This window comes from Thermobia domestica, chromosome 16, assembly GCF_964235325.1.
Source record: "Thermobia domestica chromosome 16, izTheDome1.hap1.1, whole genome shotgun sequence".
NCBI lineage: Eukaryota > Metazoa > Arthropoda > Insecta > Zygentoma > Lepismatidae > Thermobia > Thermobia domestica.
Window position 1 is genome coordinate 72,955,136 of NC_137469.1, and position 14,543 is coordinate 72,969,678.

The 14,543-nt window shown below is 34.2% G+C and overlaps 1 protein-coding gene across 1 annotated transcript in view; it reads right to left on the reverse strand.

Moving 5' to 3' along the window:
* LOC145673158 (uncharacterized) overlaps positions 1–14,543 on the reverse strand; it is a 177,332-nt gene that overhangs the window by 60,206 nt on the left and 102,583 nt on the right. The window contains exon 2 of the mRNA XM_081742590.1: positions 11,219–11,279. Coding sequence (XP_081598716.1) covers positions 11,219–11,252 — 34 coding nt within the window. The 5' untranslated portion in view covers positions 11,253–11,279. The remainder of the gene's footprint in view (positions 1–11,218; positions 11,280–14,543) is intronic.

Here is a 14,543-nt window from a genome sequence, read left to right on the forward strand (position 1 = left end):
TGAGTCGTTTTAAGTTTTTACTCAAGTTATACTAAAATATTAAGAGGTTTGATTATAATCGATGCTATTCTGCCATTATTGGCAGGTCACTTGATGCAACTCAGAAGCTTCGATATACGGTGGTCCTCAGTTAGTCTTTTCGTCTTGACGTAGCAATTTTCTGTTTTAGTAACTTCCTTCAACTACAGTCTCCTTTGCCCCCTCCCTATCTTTCCTTCCACCATATTCTCTAGCATGTCCCTCATAATAAAGTTCCTCCTCAGCCAATGTCCCAACCAGTTCCTTTTCCTCCTTTTAATTACATCTAAAATTCTTCTTTTCTCCCCTACTGCTACTATTTCTAACATCGCCTCATTCGTTTTCCGTTCAACCCAGCTAATTCTCTCCTTTTATCGAAAGCTTCCAATATTTTTTCATCCAATTATTTGCGTAATGTCCATGTTTCTATTCCATAGAGTACATATTGGAATAAGTAAAATAAAATCTCAATATTTAATTGGAAGTTTGTTCAATACAAAAATTAGCTAATCTTAGTTGAAAATAAAAAGAAAATATATCTGACGCCTTCATAGTGTAAAAATAATTTAGAAATTTATGGTATTTCAGTAAGCTGTGCCGTCTTGATTTTCTTTCATGCGTCTCCCCAGAGTATTGAATATGTTAAAAAACACAAAAAGATTACGAACCGTAATTTATCTTATAAGTAGTGAAGCGTGTGGACCCATTGAAAAAATATAAAGGTTATCACCTACGTTGTATACTATCATCACACTTTCTCGAAGGTAAATTATATTCTATTTAGAAACACATTGTATTTCCGTTACTATTGGCGTATTGTAGAATTTATCCAGAGTAAAATTTACGTATGAAAAGCATACGATTTCTTAAAAGCAAGACTTGCAAGACTCTTGCAGCAAGACCAAGAACAAAGATTCCAGTGCAAGACCAAGACCAAGACTGGATGTGCAAGACCAAGACCAAGACCAAGACCACCCCGGTCTTGGTCTTGGTCGTGCATTTGCTCATCACTATCGCTGAGACGAACATTGACATTTGCGATGCCGTTTAAATCCAATTTCAGTCCCCATTGCCCTTTACGTTCAAAATGAAACGTATTCTCCCCTTGCGAAGAATGGGCAATCTGCTAATATACGATAATTTTGACGAAAGACGAAAATCGATAATTTTATTCTCTGAGGTTGGCAGCTCTGACTTTAAGGTTTACAAACATTTTTTTTTTCTCGATTTTCTTGAAAATTATGAAGTTTTACGCTCGTCACATCTGTTCAGCTTAACGAGATTCAACCTGTTTTCTCTAAAGTCAATTACTTTATGTAATCTCTCTGACTAAAGTAAAAGGTTGGAAATATCGATCCATTAAATCGCACATAAATATTCAGGAAGTAACAAATGCAATAATTCAACGTGAAAGACACACTAACATAAAGAAAATATTATCACAACAAATATATATAGCATTACTAACCAAATAACAGTATAGCCAACAGTTAATAGCTCTTTTGCATCAAATGCATATCGTGTTTTTTCGCCTATAAAATATACACGCAACGTTTGTCACATAAAAGTCACACATATATAGACACATGAATATATTACAACATATACATTTTTTCCAACTATATACACACAGTTCATTGTTATCATTAACACGTTTATTAGAGAGGTAAATAATGATTTAAAAAACGGAATGAATAATTTCACACACCATTTACGCTCACTGCTATTGTTTTATTATTATTATGTAGTTATTTCGTTCCAATGTTTGATTTATATTTACGAAAAGATTTGTTTTCACTGTCGACACCGAATGAAACTTGCATAACATTACATTGACCTCCCATTCTGCTTTTTTTCTCACCCATATACACGTATAAATATTTGTTTTTTATTACGAGTTCAAGTTCTTTAACAAGGAATTGTAATTACGAATCATAAAAAAAGGAAGAAGCATCGACTTAATTACCCCCCACAAAAATGAAGTTATTAACTTCCTTCTTTCACTTGGAAGAACGTTTGATGGTAAAAAATGGTTGAACAAAGTGAGGTTCTCGGGTTTGAATACCTCCCGAAAACAACGTTAGGTATACAACTAATGCTACTTGCAATGAACTAAAATAAAATTTTAAATATACAGTAGAACCCCTCTAGTCCGCCCTCGGCTGGTCCGCCACTCCGGTTGATCCGACCATCCTCGAGTCGAACTTGTCCCGAGTCGTCGGTGACTCACGAGACCCATTGTCGTTTACTGCCGTCGCGGCATTGTTGTGTACTTGCTGTTACCGCATATCCACTTTAATGCTCCGTTATATTTTGTATCGTTTCGTTCGTTTTGCCTGTTTTCTGTACTGTACTGTGCAGTTTTTAGTGCTTACTGTTTGTTTGTTTTTACTGTAAAGAATAATACACTCATTTTGAGTTCAGAGATTGTTTATTTTACTGCAAATCCGTATTTTTCTGTATTTTCTGATAATTCGACCTTTTTTGCCTTCCGAGCATACCCTCAGTCCCAAAGGAGACGGATTAGAGGGGTTCTACTGTAGTTAAATCAAAATACCTCTCAAATTTCATTTAAATTAGGAGCTACATATATTACGAATGGTTGTACAGGACAATGTTATGTAAACTAACTGGAGAAATAGAAGGAAATAACATATATCTGTTTGTACAAATTGTGAATATGATAAAAAAAAATGTTTACATTCTTCCTCAATCACCAACTAAAGATTTATCGGACCTAAGAGAGAAGAAAAGTCTGATTTTTGGTCTAGAAAACCCGTAGAGGTGAAATTTAGCAGGATTCTGTATTACACACAAGGTTTGTTTAGCCAGGACTAACCTGTACAGCAGCAAATAGACAGAAATCATATGTGTGGAATACAGAAAATCATCCTAACAACATTTCACGCTTGTTAGATGGACTACTTCCTTTAGTGATCTGACAAAAGGCAAAGAAATAATGGCAATCCAAAGGAAGCGGAGATGTACGGTCTGTGATTACCATTACCATTAAATTTTTACGCGTTCGCGCGCGAGTGAGACGAGCTAATTGTGTAAAACCTCTGTTCAACTTCCGCCACTGACAGAGCTGTTTACGTACTTCTTTGTTGCTCTCTTGATCCAACAGTGGCATAAACCACGAAAATTGCCTTATCCTGTTTACACATATACTTAATTGAAAGCCTTGTTGGTGTTTAGCGTACGTAGTTAATTTATACGTATTTCAGGGTTTAAAAGTCGAATGTTTGTTATTGGGTACTCTCAGGATTGTTCTTATAAATCTCCCTAACATATTTTCGTATATTATTATCCGATTTTAATTTGACCATAGCTAAATATCATTTTTCAAATAGGTTTATACGGAAATAAAAATATCATATCTGCATCCCTGTCCATCACGTGTCTGTCTACATCTGCTTTGTCTTCTAACAATTATAATTTCAAGAATAGTTTCTAACATTAAAATTGCAAGTGTATTTTGTAGTTTTGTGAACCATTTGGAACGATATGAATCAAGTACAAGCAGTGTTTCTTTCAGAAACAACGTTCCGGGGGGCACACTTGGTATTCCGGGGAGGCACTGCTGATAACATTATAGACGTATTATTTTGGTCTCCGGAGGGCACTCTTAGAGCTTCGGGGACAATGCCCCCCAAAAGACAGGTCTGGAAGAAATAGTGAGTACAAGTAAACATTAAACACTAACTCTCCCCGTTCTAAGTCGGCTGCATTAATGGTGCTGGGCCATCTTTGTTTACGAGTATTTATTAGCTGTGGTGGACAAACACCGTGTGCGTGGGTTTCCTCGGGGTTCTCCCGTTTCCTCACACTTTCTTCATTCCACCATTTCATTCATTTCTCACCATCACCGTCTCCTTTAGCCTAACTGACATAACCATGGGACGTAAAACTCAAAGATATCATTTCATTTTTTCATTGATTTATATGAGGAATTATAAGGGGATTTATATGGGGATTATATGGAGATTTATATGGGGAATTATATGGGAATTATATGGAGACTTATATGGGGAATTATATGGGGTTATATGGAGATTTATATAGGGAATTATATTGGTAATTATATGGGGATTATATGGAGATTTATACGGGGAATTATATGGGGATTATATGTTGAATTATATTTCTATTTTCTTTGAAACTAACTGGAATTGTAATGATTTTATTTTATTGATTTCTTCTTCAAATCTGTTTAAATGTCCCTTACTTTGTGAAAAGTAAATTTTGTAATCTATAATTTTAATATTTAATAACCAAGTATAATTTAAATAATATTGATCTTATATATATAATACAAACTCATTTTAAAAAAATCTAGGTAGCCTATATTTCACTCGAGTTGAAGAAGAAGATCATCTTTCGGAATTAACGTCACTTCATTTAAGGACATCGGAAGCAACGAACAAAATCTGGAAGAAGATTACTTTAAACATTCTGATTTAAACTTAAAAATGTAGAATTTAAGTTTAAAGCGGTGTAGATGGCGGTATAGAAAAAAACTAGCATCACGCATTGATAAAGGTTTGAATGTGTATTGCAAATATGTTGAGAAGTAAAGTGAAATGAAATGAAATCTTTGAGTTTTACGTCCCGCGGTTATGCGGTTAGGCTAAAGGAGACGGTGACGATGAGTAATGAATGAAATGGTGGAATGGAGAAAGTGGAAGGAAACAGGAGAACCCCAAGAAAACCCACGCACAAGGTGTTTGTCCACCACAAAGTTCACTTGGCGGGGGCTGGGATCGAACCCGGGACCCCAAGCACCAGAGGTGAACGCTCTACCACTCAGCCAGAGAGGTAAAGTATATTTATTTCTGTACTATAATTATTTTATATATATCATTTATCGTTTGTTTTATGCCAAAAACGTTTCTTTTCTTCTGGGTCACCCTCGCTCGTATATTCCATACTCTAAATTTAGCCGTTTTTCTTTGAATTGTAGTATATTTTTCGTTGAAAACAACTCAAAAGATTTTTATAAAATTTGAAATTTATAGCTTTTGGGTACAAGAAAGCAATTAACTAGATCTTACCTTTGGAGGAACTAGTGTACTATGCGTGTCAATAATAGGAAAATTCATTTCTTGGACAGCTAACGATTTTTCCTCAAATAAGAAAAGTCCATTGTTTTCATTCTTCTTTTTTTTTTTTTCATAAAATGATCTGAATTCACCGATTCTTCGTTGCGAGAAAGTCACTACTTAGATTCTAACTTGGAAAAATTTCTTTAGGGTGTCTATATGTACCAAAACTTATTTTAAAAGGCGCGCAACTATTTTTTATGAAATGAAGTAAATGTATCATTTTACTGACTCCAATAATTTTCATGGAATTGAATAAATATACCGTTGAGTGCTAGAAAGCGGTTTAGTTAGATCTTGATTTCTAAAAATCTTACTTGTATACGAATGTGTATGAAAAGCATACTTAGGGGGTCAAGAAATATGAAAAGTCAGTTTTGCTAAGCTCCCTAGCTCCCTACAAGGCTTAGTTAAAGTGGTTTATTCTATATCGCTCCTTTAGAAGAGGAGTGACACAACTCAAAATCATCAGGTTGTCAAGAGATTGATTTGAAATGTTTGCACTGCAGCAGTTAACATGGACAACCAAATGACGCAATTGTCATCTTGAGGGGTAAGGGGTGGGGATGTGTATATGTGTATCATCATTTGTGTCATTTGTGATGTTTTCACACAAAACTCTCCTAATCTTTACGAACATTTTCAATATCGTATATGAATATGGATCCATTTTTAGTTGTGTCCCATTTCTACTAACGGAGCGATTTATTTATTTTATACCAAATAGATCGTCAAAAATAATGTTCAACCTTAAAATAAATTATAACTTCCTCAAAACACATTACATAAAGTTCAATCCAAGTAAAATATTCAGTCCTCTTGGATTTAGATTTAGGTTCCAGAATTAGTAAGAATAAAGTATTGAAAAGCAACCGCTTGATTTTGTACAACAATACCAAGGATGGGTCTACTTATAATAAGATCAAACTATTCGAAACTCGAGGCTTCATTCCGAATCTTCGAGCTTCTGTAAGACCATAACACTGGACTATGTGCATCAAAATTCCATGTGATTACGCTGCATTAAGATGACCACAAGTTTGCAGGGAACCTATGTTACAAAATTCCATTAAATTGAATGTGGTTTAAAATATGGTTTTAATTATTACAAGTGCACTGCCTCAGATTTGAAACAAATTTGATTACAGGAGCATAATCAAAGCTGAAAGTGAACTGTTTAAATCGCATCCTTAAATCATGTGAAGTCTTCTATCTTATTCCAGGACCATCTATTGAACAACTTGCCTGAAGTTCCAGCTGCCGGAAATAAGAGCGTACTTCTATTGAACAGATAAAATATCTATAGTCACGTATTTCTTTATAACTTTATGTGTGTCTCTGAGATTTCAATGTAATTCATTATGAGAATTAGCAGTGAAAGGATAATAAATCATCTCGTAAATTTTAAATTAAAATGTATTGTAAAAGTAGTATAACAATATTTGTAAAATATTTAACATGATTTTCTAGAATATACATAAGAGTTTAATTAAATATATAACGGATGATAAAAACGAACGTCAAGCATAAAATTGTGTTTATCATATTTATTAGCATAGATTCATTTTATTTTATTTTATTTTATTTATTATTATTATTATTATTATTATTATTATTATTATTATTATTATTATTTTGTTTCTTCTTTAACAGAGCGAAGATTGCAGGAATTCTACGACCTAAGATTAAAGTAGAAAATTAAAAAGAAGCAACATTTTGTCAAGTGATATTACTTAGGCATTTTATTTAATTTTATTATTTTACTAGTTGAATGCCCGTTCTTCGCACGGCGAGAATACGCATCATTTTGGTCATAAAGGGCACCAAAACTGTCACCAATCAACTTAGGGACCTCAAAAACTATGAATTCGACACTAATATAGGTCATTTTCAATTATTTTTACATGGCACCATCTTCCCCTTAGGAGTACTAATGAGAGCTGAATTTCAAATTAAACGGCATCGGAAGTGCCACTGTTCAGTCACACCGAAAATTATGCATTCGACACGAATATCTGCCATTTTCGATCATATATATAAAGAGTTGGATCTTTAGTAATGGCAACACTGCTATACATATACTCGGGAACAAAGAATCCATTATAATTTATACCAGCGATAGGTTAGATGCCGACCCTCCCTCAGAGCACGTGAACTCGCCTGCCCTCCCCTCCATGCGCGCGCAGCGCTAGCAGTTAGGAGCAGTGATGCCAACCTGTTGGGGAAATCCCATATCGTGGCAGTTTTTGATCTTATTTTCTCGGAAAGGGATAATAAGCAGCATATATGGGATTTTTCGAAAAGATCGAAATTTTAAGGCTTATTCATTTAGATATTGTAGAAACTGACTAATACAGGGAACTTTAATTGTTAATATTATAGCATACTTGTACTTAGTATAACGTGGGAAATTCACATGCAAAATGGGATTTCATATTGTTTCAGGTTGGCATCACTGGTTAGAAGGCAGTTCTAAGTGAATGCTTGTGGACAACAGCCACGCTGCGTGAGTTCTCGCGGAATACAGTCATGTTTACGAAACAAGATCAGAGGAGCTGGTTGAAAATTGAATGCGCTAGAGGTAGGAATGCAAAATAGTGCTACAAAGTATTGCAAGATGTTTGCGGTACAAGTACATTATCATACCGTACAGTAGCAAGGTGGGTCAAAGCCTTTAATGACGGACGACAAAATGTCACAGACATGCCTCGCTCCGACCATCCTCCTGTAAGTGAAGATGTGCAGAACGTGAACGCGTTAGTGCTAGCGGATCGGAACGCCACGATTCGTCAATTTTATTTATTTATTTTATTTATTTATTTATTTATTGAACAAATTCCCAGATACAGCATAACTTTGCTATTTTACACAGGGAAATGTAAACAAAAGAAAGAAAAAACAAGACAACAATAACAACAATAATATAGAACAGTGTCAAAAAGAGTGTAAAAGTAATATTATTCCGTCAAAACTCGTCTAATTGCTCTTTCAAACACCGGATAGCTTGAAAAAATGTCCACATCAGTTGTTACTTAATTATAGCAGTTTGGTATTGTATTCTGTACAAAAAAAAAAAAAAAATGCCTCTATATAATTGGCCAAAGATATAGGACCAGCGCATTCGACTGTGCTGAAAATTCTGAAGAAGAACATGGGATTGCGTAAAATCCCCTCAAGGTGTGTTCCATATGATCTGACTGAACAACACAAGTGGCTGCGATATGATGCCGCTCGAACACACTTGAAGCGGTATCAATGTGAAGGTGAGGCCTTCTTGCGGCGGATCATTGCTATTGATGAGACCTGGGCCAGAGCGTATGAACTACAGCTGAAACGGCAATCAAACAATTGGCGTCATCCTGGGTCACTGAGTAAAACAACAGTTCGGAATGCCCCAAGCTCAACCAATGTGAAAGCTATGCTTATCATTGCATACGGCTGGGATGGTGTAATCATAAACCATACCATCCCCCAAGGACACACCGTTAGTGCAGAGTAATACTGCAATTTCTTGCAAAACAATCTGCGAGCAGCTGTAAGACGAAAACGACGCCACTTCCTGACTAACCCACCCATCATTCTGCATGACAATACAAGGTCACATTCAGCAGGTGAGGCCACTGATTTGTTGCATCGTTGGGGCTGGGAAGTGCTGTATCACCCCCCGTATTCTCCATATTTAAGTCCCTATAATACGACCTTTTCTCGAAGATGAAGGAACCATTTCCGTACACACTTCCGTACAGGTGATCATCTCCTACGGGCGACCGGTCGCTCCATCCGCACTACCCAGAGATTAGGCACTGACAACGGCATCCAGCGGCTTCCACATTGTTGGGAACGCGAAATTCACAATACTGGTGATTACATCAAGGGCCTGTAAAACTTCGAACCTTGTAAGTACTCTACTTCTCAAAATACGCCGTTGTTGCTATTACTAAAAATCGAACCCTATATCCCCCCCTAGGTACACCGTCAAAGTGAAATGATAAAAACCATCCCAGCCCCAAACCTCATTTATGTTGAAAATTTGATTGAGATCGGTCGAGTGGTTCAAGAGTTATTAAGTCACAAACATAATCACTTTCATTTCTTTTTATATAGATATAGATAGATAGATACAACTTATTTCGAGATTCGAAACGAAATCAAGATAGTACAGATAAGATGAATACTATATGCAGCTCGTCTTGTTTCGTCTTGGTATCATCTATAATGTTCTGGAGTTTTGCATTATATGTAAACTTTTCCGTTCGTACATTCGATTGTCTTTTACTTTTTAAAAAAATGTAGCGTAAGTGATACAATATTTTTCGTTGAATCAGTGTGGATGATCTAGGCTGAAACTTATTACTGAATTAGTAATATCCTTGTTTCGAATCTCCTGACTTATTTCATGATTTTTTCCATTGCATTCACTAGACAAGCATACTATACCATTAATTAAGCAAAGACGGCTTGTTTTTTAATATTTCCTTTCATTCCTGTCCTAGTTTGATCCCATCTTTTCCTATATGCGGAAAATTTTTCTCGCATACATATTTTCTAATTTGTAATAGTACACAGATACTATTGAAAATTAAATTTAAATAACTAATAGATGACAGCACCTTCCGCAGCAAACGCTATATTGCACGTTCTGAATTGCTTTATGTAGATGCAAGAACAAATTCTTACTTGACAACTATGTGAATATTTTCATATAATGTAACCCTGACTAAAATGTCATTTCAAAAAGTGGCTGCTCATTATTATTCTGCTAAACTAATTATATAATAAGAACAATATTGGTATGTAAAATTAAAAATACAGAATATAGAGAAGCATTACACTACAACTAATAAAATGTGAACATATGAACTAGAGGTGAATCAAAACTTGCCAGTAACTCTAAAATCGATGCATGCTTTTCAAAGCTGGTTGCTCCAAACTCTCACGGGAATCTAGGATACGCAAACTGATCTGAAAGAACTCCAATATTACATACCATCAACAAACTATTTTCTAGTAATAAAGTAGACTGTTCATCAGAACACAGTTTATTCATATTAATCCCTTACTGTATATCGTTAGTTATGAGATGACACCCTAGCTATTGATAAATATTTTCCCACCTGGGCACTTCCGACACTTTACTTTTAAATTCTGTCCGCCATCACCCTCAGATTTCAAGAAAATGTACTCTTTCAAATATTCGAACGGTAAAATGTTTTCGTTCTCCATCTTTATAAAAACAAAACAAAACTAATCAAAGTAAAATGGTCTACAATTGCACTCGTAGTTGAATCACTGAATGTATTGATTTAGAGCTGTCAAAATCTACGACAAAATCTTTCAAATGCTTGCAATCAGTGCATGCATCAGTCAGATGGACGTTGTATTTATCTTTCAAAAACAGCAAGTGGCACTAAGATCTTATCTGTTTCTTTGTGTGTCGGTGATTGACTGTGTCATACTTCATGCTCCATTGCTACATTCTGAGAAATTCACTTACAGGATAGAAACATTTGTTTCCGAAAAAAAATATACATATATTATAGTTACTCATTTAAAATGTAACGCAAACTAGGTACGTTACTTAAAAATTTGTAACGCGTTACCATTACAGTTACTTTGGAAAAAGTGTAACGTGTTACTGGGAAACGTTACTTAAAAAGTAAAGCGTTTCTTCCGTTACGTTACTTCTCAAGACTGGGTTTTCTAAGGAGAGTGTAAGAAGAGTTACACAAGAAGATTGGCATTTTCACCCAAACTGTTTTAAATATTATTTTAATTTTTGAATAAACAACTTTCTATCTGCAATGTTTTTTTTTTTTTTTTTGTTTTATTAGCCTTTAAAATATGGATGATTTTATTGGGCCACCCTGTATAATCCTATCCTCAGATAATTTGAGAGACGACAGAGAAACACATAGACAGAGAAATACTTGGCAAACACATTATTTGCATTTGAGTTTTCTAAAAAAAAAAAAAAAAAAAAATCTCAATATAGATAAGTCGAGTTTTTCATTTCGTGGACATATAACATGTATGTGGCTCACTGATTAGAACTTATACATAAAAAAGGGGAATATAAATAGTGTAGTGTACGTACTTACCTATTAATAATCTCATAATGTAGTCTAGGCCCATGGCCGCTGCCTTTGTCTGAAGCACATACTAAAAAAGAAATGAAAAAGACATTATTATAATTTGTTATTGATAAAGAAAAACATATAGAAATAAAATAATATTTAAAAGCAAGAAAAAATCTTATATTCAGTATTTAATGAAAACACAATAGTAGACTTCGTTTAATAGAAAATTTGAATAAGGAAAATAAAAGTACTTTCTCAACATATTCTTCCTCTGAAGAAGGAATTTATTTTTTCTTGAAAGGAATATCAAATTTGTCAATATTCAGGGACCGGAAGAATATAGAGAAAAATATTTTATAGAGTGAGAAAGTAGAAAAACAGGAAGTATTCAGTGTCAGTTTGCTTTGGGGTGTTTATTTTACTTAATATTTGCATTAAATTTATTGCGTGCAAATCAGTAGACACTGTTTTCAAATATGGAATAGAAGTTTTGTACATGTTAGAAATGATTCCCGTTATTTGTAACATTGTAAATTCTAATTTATATAAATGGGTAAAATAAGAAATATTAACTTCCCATCTGATGAAGATGGGAAGATGAAGATTGATAAATGTCGATAACAATATGATCGCTATCCCTATCTTTGTATGTAGTTTCCTTATTTTTGAGGAGCAACAAAGTTTCTTGTGATAGATTCTGACATTTAGGATCTCAAATGGAATACAGTGCACTAAGAGAGATGGGGCTTGAACAGGTCGCCCTTTCCCGCCTACCAACATATAGTACAATAAACACCAGTTAACGCACTAAAATCTCCCGAGGTAGAAAGATCTCGGATTTCAAAATATGTTTCTTATTCCTTCATGTCATTCATTACGATAAATACAAAGGTTTGGATCGGGAGTAGAGAAGTTTTACTCTACTCGATAACATTTACATGATTTCCAACGTAATTTACATTAAAGTACTCTGTGTTCTACAGTTAAACATTGTAGAATAAATTATTTCTTTCATATATTGTCAAATGATGTGGGCTAGCTGCAAAGCCTAGATACCCAAATATATGTCTCTCTGAACTACACTAATATTATAGTGAAAAAATTACGGATACTAGAGGTAACAAGAGCTATATCATACTACTGTGATAACAGTAATGCGATTGGTCATACTGAGGGTAAACTGCAATTCTTTCTATTGCAATAGCAACTTTGGAACAGGGTTAGAAAGAAGAATTTATTGGTGCTGGGTAGACTTTAGATCTTGACCTTCGGGTAAAAAATTGGTTTTGGTTTTTGGCTATCTGTAATTTATTTTCCATTCTGTTGATGATGGTTGGATCAATCTACTGGTACGCGTACCTAGTTCTCAAAATCAAGGGTCTCATTATATAATGGTCTACTCAAAATTTGCTATGGTAATGTTACTCAAAATAGTTTTCTTTAAGAATTGTTTCATTATGTTAAAATTGCACATAATCCTGTTTAAGCTATAATTTAATTAATCAACCAACTGAATTGCAACACGAAAAGAAATATTACCAGCTTGTATTCAAATTTAACGCTCCGTCTAATCTTGGAGATAATAAAATAATCAATGGAAACAATTAAATCTTTCAGGTTTAAGTACCATTAAATGCTAGACAATTGTTTAATCATTTTATTGAAGAATGTTCATTGAGTAGTGGCGTGCATGTTGACTTGTGAGGAATTTCCTGCCAGTCCATGGTAGAGTAACTCTTCCGGTTCGTAATTTCATGAAATACAACTCAAGTGACACAGAATGTAACCACTGAAAGAAATATAGGAAATGCATCTGAAGAAACGAGGTAAAAAAAATGCGGCAGTGTAAACTTCGTTATGAGTTAAACACTTGACTCACTTACTGTACACAAAGTTTTTGCATACTCAAGGAACGAAAAAGTGAGCATTTGTTGAGTGAGTTGTATCTTTGGACAAATCTTCTGAACAAATAATAAAATAAATGCATTTACAACACATTGTTCCTGCTTTCTTTTGAGGAAATGTGTTGTGAAAAGATTTCTAGGAGAATTACTTGCCAGATTTTTGTTTTGATTTGCACATGCTTGAAAACGAGTTTGGTTCATATAAATAACTTAAGGAAAATATGGCCTAGGTGCACCCAAAGTAACATGTATGTACCAACTACGGATAGACAGTAGTTCAAAAAAGTCCGTTATATTATTAGCCCTAAGTTCGTTATATTATAGTTTCTGGAACTAATTAAAACGTAGTTTATCACTACATGTTCAATAATAACATTCAAGGTAAAATATAATTAAACTGGTGTGTTTTCCGAAGATTTTCTGCATTTTCCTTTATTTTTCACAAAATTCCTTCTTTATAATTGAGAATACATTCACTATTAATGGCTTCTTTTTAGAAAAAGAAAAACATGTTTATACATGTCTGGCCACAAAATTTAACAAGTTAAATATTCAGGTTTGGCTGTAAAGGAAAATGATATCATACGATACGGACTGTTGTGCATATCAACATATACACATTTATAAATGTTATCGTTATAGTATAGACTAGTACTTCTTTGAAGTTTGGAACATAGGTACAACTATATGTGATTTGTTTACTTTACAACCTCTCATACTCATAAATGATAGAATGATAGAAAATAACATTTAGACGATTGGATTCTTCTTGCTGTTAATTCGATTTAAATATACAAATAAAATATAACTATTTAATACGTAAATAATAATATTTCTTTCAAAGATGAAAAATTAAATATTGTTTGTAGCAGCTGTTGATAATGGTAATGGCAGGATGGAAAATTAGATTTGACACGATTCTATATCTTTAAAAAGTTCTTTCTCTCTCTCTCTGACATGATCGGTAACTTGTTTTCCCCATTGTTTTGATTGCCTATCAGCTTACGTGGAATGAATAATAGTTATTTGGAAGGAAACAATTAATGATAAAGATGTTAGAAATGACTTAATACACAATACATGCGGCACATGGCACATGTGAGTGTTAATTTTCAATCATGACGCCACCATTACAAGAATGTATAGCAGTTTGTACTTCCTTTCATTCTCTCGTACTCCCAAATAGTTTCACTATTTGGCTCAGTAATGTGCCAGCTGACTGTATATTTTAATAAAATTCATTCAATTGTAGGATTTCTTTTCTTTCATTGGCACAAATTGTTATTATTATATCTTCATACAAGCATCTAACATTCTATCTACCTTCTGGCGCAAGGACTTAATAGGAAGAGAAAAATCCGAGTGCAGGCAACAGAACGCAATGAATTGAAATCTCATTGGACATCTGTCCTGGTTAAGTAAGCATCCACAGAGTGTACTTG